This window comes from Brachyistius frenatus, unplaced genomic scaffold (genome assembly GCF_029030835.1).
Source record: "Brachyistius frenatus isolate BFR_SWC_R1_liver_20210118 unplaced genomic scaffold, ASM2903083v1 Contig_40, whole genome shotgun sequence".
Classification (NCBI taxonomy): Eukaryota; Metazoa; Chordata; class Actinopteri; family Embiotocidae; genus Brachyistius; species Brachyistius frenatus.
The window spans coordinates 2,837,137-2,863,051 of record NW_027210639.1 but is presented as its reverse complement, the minus strand read 5'-3'; the positions used below and the strand labels follow the sequence as shown (position 1 = coordinate 2,863,051).

Genomic DNA, 25,915 nt, shown 5'->3' with positions numbered 1-25,915 from the left:
ATCTTTCAAACAAACATTTGTAGTTGTGATCATTCAGATTCATCACAGTAATTCTTATTCGGAAGCAGCCGATATTTCCTTCCAGTAAACTCAAACACTGAAATGATGAGTTAATGAGGCCTAACTTGAATGCCATGTTTTGAGGTTTAAATAGCTGTTTTCAGCCTTCTGTTTATTAGACAATGAGGTATTACACGCTGTGTGTCTTTAATAGAAAGCAATTCAAGAAAATTGTGTTCATTAATATTTAATTACAGTTTTTACCAGCAGCATGGCACTTAAAAAGTAATTGAGGTGAATATTCAATTAAAAAAGTCAAAAGAATGAGTTTTGAATTCAGATCAGACTCGCATTGAACAACAGGGATATGTGCAACAAGTTTAACCTGGTGATCAGAGCTAACTACTGAGTTGCCGCAGCTTTTCTTGTCATTACTGTCATGACAATGCTGGTAGCACACGAAGACTGTATGTAAAAAATGGAGGTAGCCTCTGTTACGTGACCCATAGGTTTCCTGAAGAGCAGTGTTGAACCTCAGTTGCAGGTGGCTTTGGCTGTCGCCATCTTGGCAGTGCCCGACTCAGCCATACTCCCAGTAATGTGAAGATGGGCGAAGAGGTGGCATGTGGGTAGAGCCGAGGCAGGCTGAATGAAGCCTGGTTGCTGAAACCTGCAGGCAGCTCACCAACTGTCACATCACCCACCTGTCACTCAAAGCATTCGCGATCTTAATTATGCATAACTTTAAGCGGTAACACAATTTAAAAGGGGGAGTTGTATACCCCCTGTAGGATTGTCATGAATACAAACATTTATAATAAGAGACCAGAACCAGTTTTCGTATCAAGTTTACATCGGGGTTTTTTCTGCTGTAAAGTTTGGGATCTGGGGGATTAAGTCACTTTTGGAGACAGCCTTAAGTGGCCTATCAAGGAACTGCAGTTTTTGGCCTTTGGCTTAGTTTGTTTTAGTTCCAGAGGTTGCCATTTTGTAGCAAATTACAACTGCAGTCACGCTGCATCATGTGAGATGTATGTGCTTCAAAATAAAAAGGACGTCAGCAGAAGGTTTGTTTTTATTCCATGCATACATCCGTGAGCCATTCAAAGTGGCCCCGCAACTTACCTTTGTGTCACACGGCCACCAGTTGACAACCACTGTTTTAGATAATACATCATGGGGCTGTGAAACAACTCTTGCACATTCCACATTGTGGTGGAAAAGAAAAAAAGCTTCTGTTTAGCAAATCCAAAGTCTGTGTTTGTGTTTTGTAATTTAAAAACTGCTCTGTGCTGTATTGCAGTTAAATTTGCAATTGTAGGAGAAGACTGGTTTTAAGACTGGAACTAGGCTGCTTGTGTTATTGTGTTCTGATAAATAGGGAACCCTGCAACATCTGGACATAATATGAAAATCTGAATGTTTGTTGTCAGGCACCTTAGATTTGATTGTGTGTGTGTGTGTGTGTGTGTGTGTGCGCGCGCGCGTGCGTTTGTGTTTATAAGCCTATGAGAATATAAATACAGCAAATGTATGGCAGAGTGCCAAACTGCAAACTCCATTATCCCATTTGTTTTGAAGGCTTTCTTTGCTCCTCATTTCATTTAGATCCATGTGATGAGGGAGGTGGCTAACATGGCTCAAGAGAAACTGGGAGTCTCCTGCGAGGTCATCGATCTCCAGACCATCCTGCCCTGGGATGTCGAAACGGTTTGCAAGGTAACACACTTTCTTTCAAAATAAGAGCTTGTCGTTTGAGTGGCAGTCTGAATCTTCAGGGACACGCAGTGTGTCCACATTCTAAATTCCCAAGTGATGACTTTGACTCTTCTTTAGATCCTTTAAAATTCTCTTTGACAGTCATACTGTTGTTCACTGAGATAATCTTCCTGCTGGATTTGTGTTTATTGTGGTGCCGTGTGAGGCATTGTTCCTCTGGCCAGTTGCGGTTCTCTTTGGTGCCTGATAAACAGGATTCCTTCCACTGCTGGTAAGAACTCAACTAGCAGTTTGTGTTGTCTCAGCCTCACACCGCCTATGGCACTCACAAAACAAAACATTTAATGTGGGAGGGCTTTGAGAAAAAGGAGCTTTCTTTCCACTAGATATTCCATTTCTATTTACTCTGAAATGCAGGAAGCAGCACAGCACAAGATAGTTTGGGGCAGAATAGTGGCACAGAAAGATTCTTTCCTGCTCACCAGAGGGGAGTGTTGACAGACTAAACCAGCAGAAGAGCAGCTGCAGAAAGGCTGAGGTTTTGAAGAGCGCTTTGGAAATGAAAACCAAAGGTGTGTGTTGAGGCAGACATCAAGGAGCTTCACTGCGGGGGATGAGTCCGCATCCTCTCTACACTCGAGTCGGGACGCTGCCTTCTAAACGGCTCTTAAATGCATCGCGAGATGTCTTTCAGTGGCAACAATAACCAGATATAATTTTTATTTAGCATATTTATCCTTCAAGTAGCTCCTCTGTCAGCGAGCACCATGCTGGTCCTGCTGCCAAGCAAATCTTATAACCAACAGTTAAAGCGCAGGATGAAACTGTGGTTGCAGGGTAGTAATTTAATAGGGAGTCAATTGGAACTGATGGCAGAAACTGCAGCATTGTTCTGGCGCTGAACTCCAAGTGAGCGGTAGTCAGTTACAGATTGTTTGTTCAAAAGGGGGCTTCACAAGTGAATGTGGCCTCTTTTTTTTTTTTTTGGAAGTAGTGCTCCATTAAAGCAACTGCCATGAAATTAAATATTGTGTTTATGTGCTGCTTAGTGGGCCTAATGCCAGGCCTGCCACCTCGAGCTTGTCAACAACATCTCTGTGTCATTTCCTCCAACCAAATAACCTTTAAACATCTGTCAAAGCCATAAACCCTGCAATCCACACTCACACGTGCACGCGCACACGCACATACCCTGATTCTTCTTTCATATTTGGCTGTCACTGGTATCCCTAGTGTGTGTGTGTGTGTGTGTGTGTGTGTGTGTGTGTGTGTGTGTGTGTGTGTGTGTGTGTGTGTGTGTGTGTGTGTGTGTGTGTGTGTGTGTGTGTGTGTGTGTGTGTGTGTTTTTCTGGCCTCCTCTGCTGGGTGAGCAGAGATGCAGCCTTTCAATCAAGCTATTATCAAATTTCAGTGACGGTCCAGAATTAATTTCAGTCTAAATCATGATTGTTATCACTCAGACAAATGTAAAGGAATACACATTAGGGGCTTTTATTTAATCTTTTAATTAATCTGAAGCCCACAGGCAGATATCCAGATGTGCTGTATTCAGGATGAAAACAAATGTGAGGAGCTTACATAAGACGTGTCACCACAAATAAAAGGTGTTGGAAAAAAGGAGCTGGTGAGATACACAAATGTAATATCGTGTTCCCCTGATGCCTTAAAGGAGCTGAGGGCAGAGCGCTGATATGACCTTTGGTTGTCTGAAGGTAGAAATGTCTGCTATTATTTTATTTGTCATGGTCGGTGTGAACTTTGTCTCCAGTGCTGCTTCCACTTTCGAATTAAAGGGACATTTTTCTCCTGGTGCTTGAAGAACAACAACTTCTGCAGCTGCTTCCCAGAGACAAAGAATTTCTTTACAGAATTTTTGCTTCAATTGACTGCCTTACCATTAACACTGATTGGACATCCACTTAAAAGGAACATTTTCAGCATTTTTAATCTCTGTTACGGATACATTTTTATTATCCATAAGAAGTGTCTGCTTGTGTTTACATTTGGCTTATTTGACATGTGATGGAAGGAGTTACAGCTGAGACAATCTACACGACAAAAAAGTTCTGTTGTTAGTTTCTGCTTCCAATTTTTTTAAAGAAATTTAAGAATTTGCACTGGTTAGTATTTTAACAATGTCAGTCTTCAAAAGTGAGTGACAGCATTAGAAAATATCATCACAGTTTTCCTGTTTGGAAAGTGCTTTGCATATTTGGGTTTCAAACGCATTGTAAAATAAATAGTTTGAATGTCACAGAAATTGAAGTCCCCTCCTAAAATCCACAGGAAAACAACAACAAAAAAAGCCCCAAACCTTAATGTCCCCTTTTCTGTAACGATGAGAGTCAACACAAATGCATAAATTGAGAAGCAGGGCCCTGCGTGTCCTCAGTAACCCCGCGCAGTGGTGCCCTAACTACTGGGTGCTGCCCAGCTGCTCTGGGCTGGCGGGACTTTAAATGTCTGAGCATGAGCGGAGCTGCAGCCACAGAAATATCGAAGAGGTCCGTCACACTGAAACCCACCCAGGCACCACTAGTTTAAGAGGAATGTCTATATACGGCACCATTTTTAACTGCTACTACAGATTATTTTCAATGCTGGTTAATCTGTCATTTACTTTCAGGAATTTATTCATTGTTTAGCCCAAAACCTGTTTAAAAATAAAAAATAATTGTTCTGTCTGGCTTGCAGTTCAGAAACCAAAGATATTTCATTAATTTCAGTGATTTAAAACAGAGGGAATCCTCACAGATGGCAGATAAAACAAACTGGATGTTGATATTTTTACTAAACAAGAAGTCCTGGAATGCTTAATTCCAGATTGACACAGAGGTGAAATCTACTGTGTTGGTCATAATATTAGATGACCAGAAGATGTAAAGTAGGCTAAATGTAAGTAAAACAAAGGATGCTGCAGTTAGAGCATAACCCACAATAGTGTAGATTGCCTGCGTCACGACTCACAGTCTCCTGTCAGGCTCTTAGAAGGCAATTTCAGACTTTTTTTTATTAGCTCACCTGTCATGATTATTGGCTGTCTGACAGACATTCCAGACCTCTTTGTGTTTTTGAGATAAAGACGTTAAGAGACTTGACTCGTTCTATTTGTCGCTGTTTTTGCTCCCCTGAGGCAGCAACATGCTCTACACCATCCTTCAAAAGCTCCCGCAGGTGAAACTGCACTAATGAAATATCTTTAAACTCTAAATTATACACAAGATGACCATTTTCTTATGACTGCTGTGACTGGACTAAAATTATAAAGCAGGATCCTGGGTTATATTTTCATCACTGCGGATCATGTCGCTGTGTATCAATTAATCTATCGATCAGACTTTATTTCTTTAGCTTTTTTTCATAGAAATACATTGTAATACAGAGTGCTTTACACAGTAAAAACAAAACAACAAAATCCCCCCGCTAACCCCCCTCCCCACACACACACACACACACAGTAAAAGATAAAATGAAAGACAACAAAGATACAACTTAAATATAACACTTAAATTGAGTAAAAAGGATATACCAAGTACTGAAGCTGACTAAAATGTATGAATGTAGTCCTGAGGCACTGTGTTGTATGAAAACCGCAGGAAAGTCGACAGTGGAAATGTTTTCATTTCGGTGAATAGAAGGTGCAGAATTGGTGGAGCCTTTTGAAAAGGGTGTTCTCCTGTGATAAATAGATTTTTGAGAACAGTGCCATTCTTAGCTGCAGAGAGGGAGTAGCCAAGACACACCGTCAACTTCTTAATTCAAAAGATTGTCCACCTGGTGTCCAGCTTTTCCGGCATGCACATGTCTCTCTAAAGCTGGCCTTTTGTGCTGCTTATTAACGTCCGCCTGATGCGGCGAGCGTGCAGACAGGGAGATAGGCCGCAGACACACAACCGGCTGCTGGCAGCCAATTAAAATGTTTCATGTCCTTTGAGTCACATTTACCTCGCGTATCCTTTTTAGTCAAGTGTGTGTGTGTGTGTGTGTGTGTGTGTGTGTGTGTGTGTGTGTCTGTCTGTCTGTCTGTCTGTCTGTCTGTCTGTCTGTCTGTCTGTCTGAATGAGATCATTAAAGCAGCGCTATGGAGGAACATGCCATATTTCTTTTCCTGAGGAATCCATCCTGGCAGCCACCAGCTATACTTGTATCTAAATATATTCAACCCTCTTGTTGACAAAGGGAGTCATGGGCAGAGATCGCTGTAAAAGTACATCAAATTGAGTGTATTTTATTTAGTCCCACTTTCGAGAGCGGTCCAGAAAATGTAATAGTCGTTCTTTAAGGGATAAACGAAATGGCTGGTTACCCCTGCCAGACCCGAGGCTCAGATGATATGCTATGGAAAGTCTTCCTGTCATGCTTTGACCAGGAACATGTGAAGTTGTGTCAAGATGTTCATGTTAGGAGCACATCCTACCTGACTGTTTTGATTCCTCACAGAGCGGGCTGCTTTACTCCCTGCTGTTTAATGGCTTTTATTGTTGTTCAGATGGGCATGAGGCCAACATTTCCATCCGTCCTTACATGGATCCTCATTTGTTTGACTTGGCCTTGACTCGGCCAGTCAGCATGAAAAAATTCTCTGTTGCTGCCATTATTCTGTTAGTCCGCCGTCGGTGATTCAGACTCGTTTTCAGGTTTTCCAGACTGCAGATCCGGCCAGTGACGAATCAGAATGGCTCACCAGGGCCGCTCTGTAATACAGTCGTCAGTCCATTGATTATGATGGGACATGCACTTCCACAGCAGCACACATGTCTTGATGGGCAGCAGCTCATGCACCCAGGATACCATGAGGAGCCTTTAAGAGGGGCCTGCTTTTTTCATCCTTTTTCTTCCAGTGGTTCTTCACTCTGCCCAGATATTACCAGACCAAATTCACTTCATGAATATATGGGTCTGGACATGCTCCATTGGGGATAGCTTCCAGTTGTTGCATCCTAATGGGCCTTGGGTTCATTTAAGAACTATTGGGGAAGCCTTTAACCAATCGGCATTGACCACCATATGACGCATATTGTGTGCCGAAACTCACCAAGCTGTAAAGAACAGGGACCCTCCCCCAATGAAAGCAGAGTGCAACCATAGATTCATTCTAAAAGTAGATGTATCTTCTGGGTCTGAAAAGTGAGGCCACTATAGAAGTGCCTCAAACTGCAATACCATTGAAAGTCACATGGGGATGGCTCCAAAAAGACTGCGGCTCCATCGACTCCCATTCAACTTCTCTCACGAAATACAAAGTCATTATGGTGTCGTTTGCTAAAGCGACTCCTTATTAGTTTTCTAGTGGTTCATGTAAAAATAATGGCATCATTAATTAGATATTAAACCTCATAAAGCAGTACGTTTGGGGGTTGTCTGTTTGATTGACAGGCTTGTGGTACAGTCAGTCTTCAGCTATAGGCGGGCGAGGCGTAGTGTCCTCGGGTTCCCAATCAGATCGAGTCACTCCTTGCTCCTCGTTAGTTCTTCCAAATATGGTCACTTCTGGATCAAAAATATCAAGATGGCGATAACCGAAATGCTGAAATTGAGGCTTCAGAACAGCAGTTCACAAACCAATGGGTGATGTCGTGGTTGGCTGCTGTCATGTCTGTAAATGACCATTGCAGGCTTAAATAGTTTTTGTTCTTGCTCTAGCTCCAATTCTTCAATATTTGCTAGCAACACTATAACTGTGCGTATCTCTTCACCTAGTTATACCATTGTACCATTGTTGGAACTACATTTAGAAACCCTCGACTTTATTGTCATCATATTTAGCCACACCCACTGCTCACTGATTAGTCCGCCTTTTGGAGAGGCTGCGCAAACCGTCATGCAACCAGGGTTTCCAGACTATAATCTAAGCAAAGAGTGAAAATATTTGCAATAGGTGGGTAGTCAGGCTATCTCCTCTCAGCTTCTCAAATGGGACTGGACAGAATTAGGCCAGACCAAAACCCGCTGGGATCAATTACATGATGTGGCCAAAAGGAAGTTACATTATTTGGGAAACTCTCTTAGAGCAGTTACAACCTCCTCATCTGCACATTATCAACAAAAAGTTCAAAAGTCATGAGAAAGAATGAATTTTCTGTTTTACTGGACTGCTCAAAGATTTTATTGTTTTTCTGTCCTGATCAGAGTTTCACACCCCTGAAAACATCCTATTAACTTTACATTCATTCATTGTCATACACCAACCTCACAGTTGTTTCCTCCTTTTTTGAGTGATGTCTACAAAATTAAACTTGACATCACTAATAATGGTGTGTGTGTGTGTGTGTGTGTGTGTGTGTGTGTGTGTGTGTGTGTGTGTGTGTGTGTGTGTGTGTGTGTGTGTGTGTGTGTGTGTGTGTGTGTCTCTGTGTAAGGAGTGTAATATCTTCAGGGAGAAAAGCTGTTTTTACAGCCTGTGTTGTGTTGGTATCTCTTAGTTACTCGCTGAGCACAAAGCTCGGTCTGTCATGTCTCTGCCTCCCTTTATCTCTCCAAGTATTATTGGACTCATCCCACTGAGTCTTTTTTTTTTTTTTCAACACAGGGAGTATGTTAGTTGTTCTTTTAGCAAGTCCGTGCTAGCTTGTGATTCTGCAAGTCCCATCTGCTCCTGTAAAACCCCTAAAGTGATACTTCATCCAAAATCTGTCTTTTCAGTGTCAAAACACTCCAACCTGAACGTGTGTTTGCTCCTTCATGAGCGGTGGCTCTTTGCAGCTTGAGTTCATTTCCAATGGCAACGATTTTTCGCAGCTGGATAACATGAAAACAAAAATCAATCAAAACTTCTCATCCAATATAGCTCGCATAATACTCTGCTGTCAACTTGTTTGTTTAGTGTGTGGCCTTGTTTACCCAGCATGCACCTTGTCTGGCTGAGTGAAAGAAGGCAGTATTGAATTCTGTGATTTATCGAGACCTTTCAGGAAGACTTCTCAAGCAAACAGGATGGGTTGAAAATGTGAATGTATGCGTTACAATCGTAGTGTAATTGGATCTGTATTCAATTACATGCTGTTAAAGACAATAGGCCCGCTTGAGATGAACTGCTCCTCGCCTGGAAAGAGAGCAGGCAGCAGCAGCCGGGGGAGGAGACAAAAAGCTGCAATGAACTCGGGTAGTTTTCAGCAGCCTTCAGTCTGAACAGGAAGTCACAGAAACTCTCACATCCTGTTGGAGCTGATCTCAATCTAATAAAGTGTTATCAGCCCCGGTTAACGGTTTGTATACAGTTTCCAATGGTTTTAATTCAGCAGGGAAGCCGATTAAAATGCTGTACATGTGATCTGTGAAGTCTGTTCATGGTTCAACCTCCATTTTACATTGAGAGAGATTTTTATTATTATATGCACAGTAAAACACACAGGCCATTTTACATGGTCAAATTAAATTCTTGCTTTGGAAGTCAGCGTCTTAACAGTTTGCAGCTGTAAATAAATCAACTGAGCAGACCTGTCTCTCTCAAACTATATAAATAAACTGAAAACATTAATGAATAGTCAATGCAAGACAATAACTTTTACTATTCACAAATCAGACTATCAAATCTGTACAGATGTAATTTTTTTTTTATCCTCACATCCCATTTACCAGATGTTTTTATGTTGTTAAATACTTCAGTGAATTTAATTATCTCAATGTTGATATACAACAGACTGAACTACGATATATTATGTAAAGTTTATTGATCTATAATCTGAATGTATTCAACCTGTTTTGACTGATAATCATCAACCTCAACCAACAGCATTTATTCTGTTAACACAATAAACCTTAAAAATCAGACAAATACACTCAAAATCTGCCCAGCTCAAAAAAATGTAAAGGTTTCGAGAGGACATTGTATGGTTCTAATTGTCCAATCAACTCGTAGATAAGGTGACAATCATGCAGATGAAGAGAGCATCTGTGACGCCCGACTGCAAAACCTGCTGCTGCCTTGATCTCACATTGTTAAATGACATCAGAGCAAATCGGGCTCAACATTGGACAGAAATCGAACTGTTTGCATTGTGCGCCAATCGCTGTGATTGAATCTGTGCAGGCCTGGCTCACCTTGAACGAGCCTATTAGTGAGTGTCTCATAAGCAATGAGGAGGGTGAAAGCTCACACAGGGTCTATGCCGGGAACACCGAGGCTATGTGACATCTAGTGAGTATCCCTACACCACAGTACAGCTACAAACATGTGCTCTGCAAATACAAGGGAGAGTTTAAGCTCTATGAAGACAGAATTTTCTTCTTCAGACAGCAGAACATTATTAATATATAGCATGCGGGCTATAAAAGGATTTAACAGGCAGTTTTAATAATAGCTGCTTTACCTGTGAGTTTCCGCTGTTCAAACCTGTCACCACTGACATTTCAAAGTAGTTTTAGCTGACCAGACAGGCTGTTTATAGTCATGCCAGAGTGCTTTTCATTAAAGTGTTGATTTTAGGACGTCTTGACTGGCTGGACCAGCTACAGTGATCTGAATGTTTGGGATCAGTGCCAACTCTGATGCTCCGCTTCAGGACTGAAGATGGCCTGTAGGTCACTGGTGTGCCTCAGCTGTTCTCCAGCTCATTGTCTTTTCTTAAGTGTGTGTGTAAACTTTCTCCCTCACTAGATGTGTCTTGGCGTGCGCCCCAGCTGAAGTCTCGGTGACTGTGGCGCTGCCTTTGTAGTGATGCAAGCAGTTTGGCCAAACCTGCAGAACACATGCTCGAGGAGTCACTTGAGGACATGCAGTGCACCAATATCCCCAGTCTCCAAGCAGATTAATAAAGTTAAATCAGAGTCCCAAACAATAGTGGAAAGTAACTAAGTAAATGTACTCAACTACCTAACTTACCAGTACACTTTTGAGCTACTTATATTTTACTTTTGCATTTCTGTTTGATGCTACTTTATACTCGCACTGCTGTATTTCGCAGGTAGTTTCTAATACACTTCATTCATTTGACAGCTTTATTTGCTTGTAAAATGATCTGACAACGTAAAATATAGCAAGCTTTTGAAATACAAAACATTGTTAAAGATTAAACGAGCAGTTTCCAACCTTTTCATCTTCTGATGTCTTACAAAAAGCAGTGTAGCAGCAAATAGTACTTTTTTCCTCTAAACTTCTCGCATGCTTTCACTTCAATAAATGTTCAAATGATCGGCTATCTCAGCAAAAATCAAAGATTCGAAAAAAAGTCCAAAAACTGAAAACAGATTTGTTCTTCTTTTCTCGCCCACTAATTCCCTGACGACCCCTTAGATTGATCTGCTGTCTCTGTCTATAAAACTGTTTATTAGCTACAACAGCATTATGCTGCTGGCACACTGATGCTTCACCATTAATAATCAGTCCGAGAGCCCAAATCACTACTTAAATATTTTAGCAACATTTTGCTTGTTAGGTATTACCAAACCCAAAATGACTGTTGGAGCGGCCTTTAACCAATTGACATTGACGAACCACCAACAGAGACCCTCCTCCAGCGTAAGCAGAGTGCAACACCAACTTTGCAGACTTTGGCTTCAGTTCCTTGATATTTGATGGCGTTGCTACAACTGTTTGTATCGCTTCATCTGGCTCTACCACCTCCGCCTTCATCGTCATTACATTTAGCCGTACCCTTATGGCTGCTGATTGTTCCACCGGGAGGCAGGCTAACATTTTAAATTAAGCAGGATTTTAATGTTGTTCTATTGGTACTTCTACTTAAGTAAAGAATCTGAATCCTTCTTCGAGGGGGCCTGCATCAGCATCAGTTGTGATTCTTGGAAGTGAAGCAGGTTATGATGTGTGTTCGGATCGCTCTGCAGTCTGTTGACTCACTGTACAGATAAGACCTCCTTATCACGGCTCCGCTCACCCCCTCACTCTCTCTTAATGGTTTCAAGCTGTAATGTGTGTCCAGAGTCAAAGACAGCAGGTAAATATGGAAGCAGCCGGCAGCCAGGTGGGACACGGTGCGCTGACATACATTTTTGTCCTTCGCTCAGGTGGAAAAAGACGTGAACAAATGGACTCGAGGATCCACCGAGTTGTTTCTGCTCAGCATCAAGTTCAACTTGTTGTTCTCGTCTTGACAGCTGTGGCTGTTAGTGTTTCTAATGCAGCCTACCAAATTATATGGAGTGAAGTCATTTAAAGTAGCCTGAGCAGAGACTGGAGCACAGCAGTGCACGTTGGAAAATATTCCAAAAGTGCAACCACACATGAAAAAGATGACTTAAAAAAATACTTGATTGTCTATACTTGTGCAAAACTGATCCTGGCTTCTTCAGATGGAAACATAATGAATAAACAGCAGACTCTGAAGCAGTTTAAACCATAACATTAATATTTATGATGAATAAAAGAGGCTGGCTGTTGCTTTCAGCTAGAAAACCCTAACAAGCCTTATTGACGCGCTGATTATTACCCCCAACCCGCATTCTTTTCAACCTCCTCTGAACATGTTTTGGAAAACTTGATCTAATATCGAAATGTTTGAGTGTTTGAATTATTGTGGTTACGTTTCAAATGTAAGATCAGTTCATGGCAAGAGTCTGACAGGGTTTGTTTTTTCCGTGTCCTCAGTTTTGACACAGAATTGATCTGCCACATCTGGCAGCAGCATTTTACAATAACTCCATAATAAACATTACAAGAGACCCCGAGCTCAGTTATTAATGATTCCATGACTTAAAGGATTTTTTTTTTGTCAGGTGGTCAGTGGAAAAAAATCAATTTGACTTTAGAATTTTTTTTGTAGTTATTACTAAGCCAGCAAAAAGTGACACATTTATTTTTTACTAAGCCTGGACACAGTCCCTATCCCAGCAATTCAGAGGTCTGCTTTGATATCTGCCACTCGCAGCAACCTCATTATCTTTGCGCTTCAGCTAATCTCATTTTGAATCATAAAACTGTGTAGAGCCCAACCAATCAAGCCGGCTTCTGCATGACCACATGGAAATCTGTTACAGAAGCTGGTTCAGATTTATTTAAGTCACCCCGACGCTCATGATGCTGAAAGCAAAAATGTTAATTGATTGTAGTCCAGCACCAGACACCAGACAGATATGGAAACTACTTACTCTTAAACAAAGTGAAGAAACTCACTAATGTGAACCCGGAGACATCACTTTTCATTTGAAGTAATTTGACGTGACCTCGCTCTCGCAGCACACGCCGCCTCCTACACACTCTGCGTTTCCATGAAACTTCCAGTAGAAATGATGACCCATCCTTTTTGGCTTAATTTCCCATTTTGAAATATGAGCTTTGAGGCTCATTATGATAATCATATTTAACAGCAAATCACGGCTCCCAACAGGTGGCCTCCAGATTGTGGGCCAGGGCCAGCCTGTTTTTGTGTGTTGAGAACTGCTGTTATTATCAAGAAGGACTTGTTTCAGTTGTCGTAGTATTCAAATAAAACATGGCTCATGATCCGGTCAACTTAATCTCTTGAAATTAGATTCTTTTTTCTTACAATAATTGTTGAATCTGAAGAAATAATAATAGATAATCCCGACCAAAAACCTAAACACATTCTTGTTAAAGCAATAAGAACTCTAGGTAACAGAATAATTTATTGCTTTCATGCGAATGTATTTAAAAAAAAAAGTTAATGAAGATCTATATTGCATTTGTAGTTTTTACTGCAAGTTAGAGGTTTTCCCATCATATTCACACAGCAGACAAAGCCAAGGACATGATGTTTTCGGTGATGGTACCAAACTACATTTGTAGAATTTCTGTTTTTAAAGCTGCTGAAGTTGTTACAGGAACAAGTTATCTATTATGACTCTGCTCTTATGGTTCTGTAACACAGCAGTTCTCAACAACCCTCTTGAATACCGAGTCGACCTCAGGGAAACGTCAAATGTGTAGCTAAAGGTGAAGAAATGGATGAAATCTCCAGTTCGTCCAAATATGGTTCTTTCTGGTTCCAAAAAAGATGGAGACGGCCAAAATGCCAGACTGGATGCTTTGAAATGGCAGTTCACAAACCAATAGGTGGCATCACAGTGATTTGCCTCTTGGCAGACACCCATGGATCAGATATCATTGTCCAGATAATACATGTTTGTCATGACACCCATTGGTGATTGACCACAAAGTCTCAGCATCTAACAACAGATCTTAAAAGTCAGCTACTAACCTGTCAAATGCTTGTTTAGAAAATGAGAGTTATGCTCAGAGAACATGATTAGCCCATAGATGTTAGGATTGTGCGGGGAAATTATTTTTTGAAAAGATGGGGACCCCTGCTGTGTGTCAAAGGATTGCTCACATCAGCAGATGTAAAACCTTTGAAGTGGCTCTACATTCAGTCAATCTTGTTAAATCAATTGGGCATAGTTTCCAAAATGTCATTTAATTGAAACGAACGTGTCATGAAAATGTCTGGATGTATCGCAGTGCCTTGGTGTCCAGCAACCTCTGCCTTTATCTGACCCTGTATTGTGGAGCCGGGCCAGGGATGAGGCAGGCAACCTGCTGGCCATCAGCCTCATGCCGAGTGTTTCAGCCAGGATCTGCTCACTGGCCCACCGCAGCACTCCTAATATCTTTGGCCTGATGTCACACACGCACTGGAAACAATCAAACTAGAAGAAAATGGCAAGGGAAGAAAGTGCTGCAAGGTTTTGGGGCCCATATTCGTAATATTGTAGCGCACATCTGTAATTACAATGTTAACACTGAGCTCCGTCGATCCAACCGGCAGGACTGAGTGGGGTTTGGGAAGTGGACGGGATCATACGGGCCTTTAAAGTTGATGTGTGTGTGTCATAACACTGTCATGTGTCGTGCTGCAGCAGTGTTTCACTGCTTATATCAATGGAAAATTACTCATGCTGCTTCTCTCTCCCAGTGTTTCTGGTGAAGAAATCCTCAACCAGAACTTCATTTTACAGCATTTGGGTCATTAATCAGGAGTATATGTGTACATCACAGAATTTGAAATTAATGAAGGCCATATGTGGTTTACCAGAAATTTTTAAGGTATAGTAAAGTCACCTCCTTGTCTCTTCCAATCCCCCCACTCGTGTCTGTCGGCCGCTGACCGCTTTTCCATTCTCCGTCCTGGCAGAAGCCGTAGCTCACATTCCCCGGCTAGGCATTGGAGATTTCTCATATTCCTCCCAGTGTCACTCACTGGGGAAATGTGGTCTTTAAAGTTTTATAAAAAAACAAAACAATCACTGTAACAAACATGAGATTAATTACCTTTGACAGTACATGCAAAAATTCAGATTAGGCAGGGAGATTACACAATCTCTGTCCCATCTGTGTCATTTAGTGATTGTTGGCTAAATGTGATTTTGGTACCAGATGATAATGATAAAGGCAATGGCAGTTTTTGCTATGACACAACCCCTCTGAAAGCACACGGCTCTTGAAATTGGAGCGGCTGATGGCGCTTTGGGCCAGGTCATCGGTTTTCCACTGGAGAGGACAGTGTTGTTAAGGAGCCTTGGCCAGAGGTGTGGGCAGATTGAGATCATCGAGGTCAGCCTTTAGGCTGATAACAGGCCCGAACGGAAAACGCAGGAGACTGAAGTCACAGGGACAAAGATAAATCCTAGTGGTCCGCACACACACACCAGATCATCTGTTGCCCAGAGATTTTCCAGTTCCTTTAAAAGTCAATTATAAATCATCAAGTCAGTTACACAAACTGAAACCTAAAAGTAATAATAGTTTATCATCAGTCTCACACAAAGGTTTTTCTATTTCTATTTTCACATCAGCACCAAGGATGAATAGAATTGCAATATTTAGCTTTAGAGGTGAATTTCACTGCTGGAAAGATGGTCTTTAATTAAAATGGTTTTGTTTATCCAGTAGAAATGTGCACATATTTTGAAACTGGTGCTACATGAGAGGTTGAGATTGACATACACTGGTAGTAGATAGTCGTAGTTCAATACTACTTATAGTATTACTTTTTATATACCTACTATAAATTTTATGAAAACAATAGATGTCCTCAACCTCTTTTCTTTTTAAAATATAATTTCATGCACAATCACAATTAATATTAAAAGCCTAAATTCTTCCAAAAGAGTCACCCGGTAAATGATGTTGACTTCTGGACTGATGCTGTTTGTAAAAGAGACAATAGATTTTGGAAAATGTTGTCTTTTACCCTCCTTTTGTACAGTATTGATGGGAGCAAGATGCAGTGTCCTCCGTGATGTTTTTTGTGCTCCTGCAGGAATGTCACTGGCACTGGGACGCATTAAAACTGCTTCCTGTTTTGGAGGTTTGTGAAGTGCTACAGCAGAGGCTCTTTCTCGCAAATGTATTGTCTTTTGTCTTGTGGTGATTTTTTGATTGTTTAAGGAAATTGTGTTGTTGTCTTGTGATGCTACTTTCACAACAAGAAATCTCTATTTGCATAATGTTTGCTTTTGATTATGTTCAATGTCTTTATAGCCACAAAGCCCCAAACAAATTCAAAGCACTGTTTGTTATTATCAAGCACTGCGTTATGGTCACGTAGGAAGAAGATATTTTGTTTTCTAATGCTGGTCGCTGGGAAGGTTTGACTCTTGTATTTTAATGCGGTGATCATTCATGAGGAATGTATTACCACTGTACTAATGTACTCCTCAAAGTGTTTCTTTTTTTTTTTTTTGAAGATTCGTGTTCTTATTGAGGAGTCATCTAGATGCAAATGCTGACAAATTAAAGAGGTTTATGAAGTGAAAATCATACAGAGTATGGTTGTTGTCATAGAATTCTTACACCAATGTGAGTTCCCTCACATCACTACTAAATATTAGTGTTATCACGTTTTAAAATTTCTCTGAGGCAAATAAAATTGCCTTTTACATGTAGATTTGTATGTGTTACATTGAAACTTGCATTGGAAATTACATAAAACAAAGCCAACTGCAATTTATAAGTAAGTTAGTTACCAATCAAAATGACAAGGGAACAGTTGATGATAGTCATTACCAATAGATCCATCATTTGGTCCACAAAATGTAATAAAACAAAAAAATGTCCATGAACTTTTTTTTAAAACAGAAATGGAGTAACTCATTATGTTGGAAACTTTGAATACTCGGAGTCTAGGCATCAAAAAGGACTAAAACCAGGAGACTGTCCTCCAGCAAACTAACCCACAGATCTTTTGTCTTCCTGCATCTGCATTAAGACTCACAGTTCAGGTTTTAAAGTGACGTGACGTCTAGCGGTCATATAAATAACAACGTTCAGGTGTCCCGGAGAAGTGTCGCAGTTCAGATGAAGTCGTTATAATGTGACTTTTTCCTTGTTAGGAGGAGGCAGGAGGGTTTGATGCAACAGCAGACTTGGGAGCATATGGCCTCTGTTTGGTTCCCATTTCCAACCGCGAGTCAGGACCATTTATTAAAACAATGTTTACTGTTACCATGACGACTTAGGTAGTATAACTTTAAAGAAGCAGTAGCTTTAATGCACAACACAGTTCAAGTCATCATTTCAACCCAAACCCTTATCTTTCCCTAACCAAGTGGATTCTGCCACTTGGTTTTGCCAAAACCTGGCGAAACACTCCTGTGGGTCTTACCAATGACCTATTTGGTCATACAGGTTGGCCGATTGTGTCACTTCTAATAGACAACAATCAACAGTCTTATGACTCTGAAAAAAACAGCATTATGAGCTTGGTTTTGGACTGTGATGGTTCCTAATATTCTGTCCACCACCTGTAGTATCCCCCTCAATCATGACAATTAGTTGGATTGCCTAAGCAAAGAGTTCACTGCAGACTGCCATATTGTCCTCAGTGCCTAACCTTAGGTGCTTAATGTTGTTTCCATCCTAAGTCAAAAATGACGACGTGTTTACTTCAAATACTGTATAATTTTGCATTATACAGGTTATCCTGCTGAGAAAACCTCCTGCTTACAAGCCATGCTCGGGATGTTACATCTCCAGAAACCACCCCTTTGTTATGTTTTTACATCATTTTATAGAGCCTTTAAAAATTGTTGATTGATTTTTACTACTGCACTGTCTCCTCATACATGCGCCAGCCTGTATCACAAAGAAATGTCATCAAGTCGTGTGTGTGTGCGTGTGTGTGCGTGTGTGTGTGTGTGTGTGTGTGTGTGTGTGTGTGTGTGTGTGTGTGTGTGTGTGTGTGTGTGTGTGTGTGTGTGTGTGTGTGTGTGTGTGTGTGTGTGTGTGTGTGTGTGTGTGTGTGTGCGCGTCAGGGAGTAATTGAGTTGAATTGGTTTTAATGGGTCTTTATGGGATGTTTGGAGTTATTTTTGTCTGAGGTCTCCTCTGGCGTTCTGGCTCCTCTGGAGGATGGCTTGGCCCGTCGCCCAGCACCGAGGCTGTTCTACACTTTCTCCTCTGCTCTTTCATTCTCGCACTCTCTCACCCCCTCTCCCTCTCTCTGGTTCTCACTTTCCCTCTCTGTCGTGAAAGAGCGAGGGATTTAATGGCACCGAAAAGTGAGCGAGTGTTTGTGTTTCTTGCTTCCCTCTCAGCGCTGTGATTTAACCGGGCCTCCGGTTCGCCTAGAACTCACCCCTCTCCGCTAATCGCAGAGCGCCACTTTAAAGGGCCGAGCCAGTAGGAAAGCCTCGTCCCGACTCTCAGTTGTCACGGAGATCACATGGTGGCGCATGAGTTAGGACCCTGCGGTGGCCGCGCAATTACAGGGTCGGCGAAGTGGAGCAAAGCCAGCGGCAAGGACGACTCCTCGGTGGCGGCACAGAACTAAACTCTGTGTTCCTGTCGCGTTTTGATGGACGGCCCGAAGGAAGACATGGGAACACGGGGAGCCACTTCCAGTCTTGTGTGTATGTGTGCGTACAGTACAAGCGCAGCAGATTTTGTTTGTCATCACCAGTATTTTTGAATTATTCTGGACCAATTTAGTGGTGTAAAAATACAGACGCAACAAATGATTGTTGGCAACGTGTTCTGGAAAGATTCTCGCGTGTGTTTTGAAAACTTTGAAAGCACTTTATTCGATTCTGCACCAGTCAAACCACATCGCGGTTTAGCTCCAAGCATAGACTTTTATTCACTCTGTCCTTTCAGAATGAGTCGCTGCTCTGTGATCACTATATACTGTATGAATATGCTACTGCCTTTCGGGATCTTTGTTTCCTATATGCATATTAGAGAATGTAAATCAATCAATCCTGAATAAGTAGTGTGTGAAAAGCAGTGTGTGTATATGTGTGTACTTGCACATAGTTTATACACATGCATATGTGGCTGTGCGGTGTGTGTGATTAGATGCCTTGGAGGCCCCCCCGTCAGCCTGTGTGTGCGTGTTAGGGAGTTTATATGCCATGGGAGAGTGACAGAGCTGACCTTAGCCGCTGAGGCCATGCCAGGTCATTGGCTGGCAGCCTGCGAGCGTTGAGGCCGCACAGCAGGGGCCGAGAGAACAGGGTGCATGAAAACAGAGCGGGACAAATGCATGGTTAGAGGGACAGATGGTGGGAGGAGTGAAAATGACGAAGATGAGTCAGACCACAGCACAGAGAAACAACGGAGTCAAGATGAGGCCCAGGTGGAGGAAAAGGCAGAGCCAAGAAGTGAGGATTGAGCGAACGCTGAGGACGAGCTCCATGCTGCTCATTAGGTTTGGGCGTGTATGGGAATGGCAGTAAACATGACATTTCCCCTGCAGCCAGCGGAACGACTCCGGGATCAAATAACAGCTCTGCAGCACAATGAGTAGTAAAGCTGTGGTCACCAGAGCTGTCGCCCAGCCCAACTACCACCAGCCAGCACCAAGCAGGAGCCCTCAGTTTGACTCAGAGCCAGGGCCGGGGCAGGAGCAGGATGTATCACACTAGCATTTTACACAAGTGAGATTCTGGCTTGATAAAATATTCCACCAACTCAGGAAAGGTCCCTAAATACTATATTTTCTTACTACATTGAATCTCCGACTTGATTAGCAACATAAAGTCCCATGCAGAGGCTTTTCTACCCAGCCGTACTTTGGCAAGTGTCCACCCTCCACTGAAATGAAACCGGTGTCACTGAGATGATTCCACAGTGTCCCAGCTGGCACTTATATCAAGCATGACTCTGGGTGTGTATCCTTGTTCTGTCAGGTAATTATTGTCTGGTAGTAAATGATAAGTTTACTAATTTATAGCCCGACTTCCTCAGAGATAGTTGTTTTTTCTCAGAAGCTAGACAGTGTTTGGAAAGATTCAACGTTGTTGCTTTCCTCAGTCTATATTAATGCAGTAGTGCAGTAGAGCCGGGGAAAACGTCAAAAAGAAGAACAAAAATAGAATTAATACATCAGAATTTCTTATTTTATTTGCACGAAACATCTCTAGTGCTCGTTTTACTTATTTCTTTATTCATTTATATTTGTAATTGTGAAACAACCACATATGTTGACCAAGTTAAGACCTATTCCAAACTGAACCCACATTAAGGATGTTTTGTCTCCATCCTGAACTCCCTTGGTGCCTCTGTCACTCTCTACCTTGGTATTGGTGTGCAGTCTGCTACTATACTCTCCAGCTCTTACTTTCTTCAGAGGAAGCTCTTTGATTCACAGGCCGTGAACCCGTTACTAATAAACTCATCAGACAAGTGTCCATGGTTTTACCAAAACAAAGAGATCCCCCTGCCAGCCGTTGTCCTGAGGTTAAATCAAAAGATTCATGACATGTTTAACTGTCCTTTCCCCACTGAAAGCATATAATTTCTCCCCTTGGACGCATCTAACTGGTCATCTTCCCTACAGTGTCCAGTGGACTTCCTTAGGCTCCACCGCTGTCTTAAAAGTAGCAGCTTTGCCCCGTTTTGAGTCCCAGTTTCACTGACATAAAAGGTGGCGGTCATGGGCAAATAAGAGGCCTGGTTGCCTTTGGAGAAAAGGGTCAAACCGCATGATGAGAGCGGGTGGTTCTTTCTCCTGAAAACCCTTCCAGCAACCGGAAGCAACTGGGTTAAAGGCTACAGCCACAATTGCTATGTTGAAGTTGGAGTCCTGTCACAGGCCCCTGTCAGAGATGTAAAAATGACTGAGTCTGTGTGTGTCTTTTTAATGTCTCTTGAAATGATGTGTAATTGAAGTTCAGGCATTGAGTTGGACAGCTGCAGTGTAAGGCCGGCAACAGATAGACTGGAAATTTGACGACAGAAGCCATTACAGTTGCTCTTCAGTGTAGATGGTAAAAGTGGTTCATTGAAACAAAGAGAGAAATGTGTACCCAAAGGGGTCTTTCAAGAGACAAATGTAAAACGGCTTTTGTTTTATCATGAATTCATTTTAACAATGCTGGCAGTGTTTCTGAAGGGATGGAAGTGCTGCTCTATGAGTCCAGTTCGAAGTATATCCAAAGGATTATCGTTAACTTTTGTTCAGACTCTGCTGACTTTGATCTTGCTTGTTGAGTGCCTCTATCTGCTTGCCTCAACGGATAGTAATGTCAATCTGTTCACCACTTTTTCCCCATAAAAATAAATGGGATGGGTCACCGTGACGTTTTGTACAGATATTCATGTTCTGCAGAGGATGAATCGATTCTCTACCAGCAGCTCAACATGTTCTTTTATCGAATGAAATATCCCAACATCCATTCATGGAGCCCAGACAATTAGTCCTAATGACTTTGGTCATCCCCTGTCTTTTCATCCAGCGCCACCATTTGAGGTTTTCAGTGAAGTCCAGGGGCCCAGAGGATTAATCCTAATGACTTTGGCGATGCATGGTCTTTCTCTCTAAAAATGAACCAGATGATCAGGAATTTGGTTTATTACCAGAAACTTTGGTCATAAACCAGCTTCCTCTCACAGGTTTCTGATATCATTAGATTGTTGAAAACATAGATAATGGCCCTGTAATGGACTGGTGAGCTGTCCAGGGTGTGCCCTGCCTTCGTCCAAAGTGAGCTGGGATAGGCTTTAGCCACCCCGTGACCCTGTTCAGGATAAAGCGGGTATAGATAATGGATGGAAAACTTAGATAACTGGAGCCTTTCCTGCTCTGTGACATGGAGAATGAAACAACTGCAACAGCGTGGAAAAGTCACATATTCAAGAATAAAAAAGGTGGAGCAGGATATGACCTCATCATATCAACAGCAATAATCCAATGTTGAATTATAAATCGAAAACCTACACCGTTGGTATCTAGATAAACTAGACATGTCAGTTAGTCCAGCATAGACAGCCGTTATATTAAAATGTGCAGTAATTTGCACAAATTTGTTGGATTATTTACCCAAAGTTCAATATTATTTTTTTATTTTTTTATTTTATTTCACTCTATTAATCCCCGAGGGGAAATTTCTTCGCTACAGCAGGGGGGCTCTCAGGGGGGAGCTGCTGCAACAGGCTGCCACTAGCACGGCGCCAGGTAACCTGACCTGAGGTGCATGTTTTTGGATGTTTATGTAATATGTTCAGCAGCAGAAAGGCAAGCAAATGTGATTGTTTTAATGTAGTAGTGTGGATTTTAGTTTATTTTTCTCCTCTAATGTCTGTGACTGAAATGCCGTGACTGCAGCTCATGGTATGATCTGCATTACCTACCGTACCAGTGTCCCCGCTGCCACAGGTCTCAGACATTACTGCATTTTGTCATTTTTCACCAAGCTACATCTGGAATAGCGTGACCCGAGTTAGCTTGAGCCAGTTGCCAGTAACTATGCTGTGTTTAAGCTGCAAAGATTTGGTACAAGTCTATTAAATAGGTCATGAGTTTCCCCTGGCCCCCAGTGTCTGAAATTCTATCCCACGATATTGTAAAAACAGTGGCTGGCTCCTTTTGTGTCAAAAGCATCTGAAGAATGCAATCCTGATGCAGCGAGCACTGTGATGGACGTCCCCTCGGGGGGGAGATGACCAACATGGGAGATCAGGGCGATGCTGGTGTCACAGTGTAAATTGGAAGTTATGTTAACACAGTATTTGTGCAAGTGTTTGCGTAAGATGAAGAATGGGTTCAGCATCAGGGCGGGGTAGAAGATTGGGCCCCAGCTCTGTTTAGTCACCAGACCTGTATGAGTCATCGTGCTAAGGCAAGCCTAACAGCAACATGTCATATCAAGACATCGCCCATCTCTCAGCCCCTCGCTTGATTCCTCCTCTCTGTGCCGATTGCCAACTCTTATTGTCTTCCAGTGTTGTTATTAACTTCCACATTCCTGAAGATAACGTCATATAATCAGTATATTTTGCATACTGAACTCATTCACCTCAGCTCTTTAAGGATTGCTAAATAAGCCTCTGTTAATTGATCAATCATTGATTTTTCTACACAAATTCTTTTCATTTTGCTAAATAGCTCGACTTATGACAGTGTTTACAGTCTGCCCTGAGGCATGTTGGTGTTAGTGACACATCGCTGGCTCATTTAGCCTTCAATACTCACGAGTGGTAGTGGCACAGATAGCCACAGTTATTCACTGTTTCACAGCCAAAGCCGGGACCTCAGCAATGTAAACATTTGCAAGTGTAGCATCAGCTTGAGGGCCCAGAATGCTCGTGTGTGTGTGTGTGTGTGTGTGTGTGTGTGTGTGTGTGTGTGTGTGTGTGTGTGTGTGTGTGTGTGTGTGTGTGTGTGTGTGTGTGTGTGTGTGTGTGTGTGTGTGTGTCAGTCAGACTGAATTTAAAGAGCCTTATGGACATATAATGCTTATTTTGAGTAGGTTATTTAGTTCCAACAGTCAGTTTGGTTTGGTTTGTGGCTTTGAGGGATGGAGAGGTATGTGATGTTCACCCAGCTGTGTTTAAATGAAGAGTGTGTTGCACAGTGACGTTTTTTCAGTGGACAATCCATCCACATTCTTTAACATGGACCACAGATTCTACTCACACATTGCTTTTAAATGCTGGTAAAAGTTGTAGATCTCAAAATAATGTGCTGATAGCTATTGATATCAGAGGTTTTTGCCAAATATATAGGTTTATTTCATAAACTATCACAACTTTGAGGTTCGATCAAGAAGTACCAAGATTGTTCCCGTCGCTCACAAATGGAGCGCAGCACAGTGATGTGCATAGAACAGAGGAAGCTATAACTTTCATGAGTAAGTATTCAAAGTTATGTTGCCTAATCAACATCAGTACCTGAGTAACACACGCTTTTGTAACCACTGGTATGTGCATATTTGTGATTTTTATTATGGATTTGAGCCGAGAGCACACATCAAAGTTTGTGGAACAGAAAGAAATCACAGGGAGCCAATTTGGTGGGTTGAGGTGGTGGGCAGCAACAATTGTTTTTTGTGGAGCGTTTAAACATTCTGTAAAAGGGCGTGTTGGAGAACCCAAGTGCCATGGCACCACAATTCAGGTCATTTGTACTGAATATTTTCACTCAGACACTCCAGAACATCACAACTGAACTCGGTGTTGACAGTCTCACCCTGGGGGACGAAGTCACAACGCACACCTGGAAATGTCAAAGAAAATCCTCCTGGTTGCGCTCCTGACCTGACGCCATTTTCGGTCCCAGACAGTGACGTTCAGCCACTATTGAAATGTAAAAATGCCACTTATAACAGCTCAACCAACTCATTGCCATAGCCTTTCTGAAGAATTTCAAAATTTGATGCATGCTGCTTAAATTAAGACCCATGGTGAAATCACAAATGTGCACATGCCAGTAGTCACAAAAATACACAACACGGATGATGATGTTGATCAAGTGATGTTACTTGGAATATTTACTGACACAAGTGCTGTGCTCCTGTTTATGCACACCAGGATCAGTCTCTTAACGTTTGGATTGCACCTCGGACAGAGGAGAGAAAAGGTTTGCTGAAGTTGCAAAGAGCAGACATAGCTTTGGTTTGGACCAGCGGCAAGTGGATGAGATTATAGTATAGTATTGGTTTTATGCTGTGGTAGATAACGGGTGGAGCAGAGGCATCCTTCTGCAGTAATGTCAGGTTGTAGAAAACCCAGATGCAAATGCCTAGGAGGCTGAGACCTCTAATGTCCATGATTGTCCTGTTGGCCCTGTGTACCAGCCTAAATCAACCCTGCAGCTTATACTGTTGTGTCATATCCATTTTATACATGCACTCACACTCACACCCACGGCGTAACACAGCCAGACACACGCAGCCTGAGGGAAGTATACAGATATAGCATACCACAGCGGGCAGTAACTGAACCACTCTGACTTGGTAACACCCGTCTTCTGGCCAACATTCAGCCTCAAGTGTGGCACCTCCAGGAGATAACCTCTCACCCCTGCAGAGGATCCCATACATCTATGACACACCCAAACACACAGACATTTGTGTGCAAGCGTCTTCTGATCATCCTCAGTCAAAACTCCACTTATCTGATTGTGTCATTTTACTTTTGTTTTTCAGTCGGTGGTGAAAACTGGACGTTTGCTCATCAGCCATGAGGCACCAGTGACAGGAGGTTTCGCTTCTGAAATTGGCACCACAGTACAGGTGAGTGTGTGTATCCTATGTGTTAAGAACACACTGTATTTTATGACATTTTATTGGGCTGTGTAGCTGCCTGGGGTAGGAGGCGGTCTTCAAAGGTATTGGTCTTAATAGGTTGCAATGGTTTTCTCAATAAAAGTCCCTCTTTGTAATAAAGCTCAATTAGGCTCTCACTGAGGAGAGAATGTGGTTTTCAAACTGTGAGGTGGGGGAGGTGAGGGGGAGCGGTGAGGCAGAGATTATGTGTGAGGTGGAAGAGAAGCTGATTTGGCTGCTCACCAACACAGTCAGCAGTCAGAACTGCAGCAGTGGCGGTGACAAACAGCTCATAGAGGCAATCAATTAAAGTACTTAGACCCATTTAATGGTCTTTAGTGCAATTTGCATCAAAAATTATATTTCTGCTCAGATTCGGCACACATATATTTGGGTTAACTGTGACTTACATTTACAGAAGATTAACTCCAATGCCCGTTGCAAATACTGTAAATACAAAATGTAAGAAGAGGTTTCTTGTTTTCTCAAGTGTCAAAGTAATCCAGTGTGGTCTGTACATCAATGGCTACATAGCAAACAGGTACTGCTGATAGTTGATTCTGCATGTCTACCATTGAAAATCCTAGAGCACCAAAGGAATTATGCTCCCTACCACTCAGTAGTGCCTATAAATGTGGTTGGCCAGGTTTATGCAGAAGTGAATCACAGCGTCACTGAGCCGCAACGTTTACTATATGTAGCCTTTACTTGAGCGGCTCGCCATGTAGATCAATTTACTGGGTTACAATTTACACTCACCGGCCACTTTATTAGGTACACCTGTTCAACTGCTTGT

General features: G+C 42.1%; 1 protein-coding gene across 1 annotated transcript in view; it reads left to right on the top strand.

The window, feature by feature from the left end:
- bckdhb (branched chain keto acid dehydrogenase E1 subunit beta) overlaps nt 1-25,915 on the top strand; it is a 61,905-nt gene that overhangs the window by 20,450 nt on the left and 15,540 nt on the right. Inside the window, exons 8-9 of the mRNA XM_069702179.1 lie at nt 1,609-1,719; nt 25,000-25,086. Coding sequence (XP_069558280.1) covers nt 1,609-1,719; nt 25,000-25,086 — 198 coding nt within the window. The remainder of the gene's footprint in view (nt 1-1,608; nt 1,720-24,999; nt 25,087-25,915) is intronic.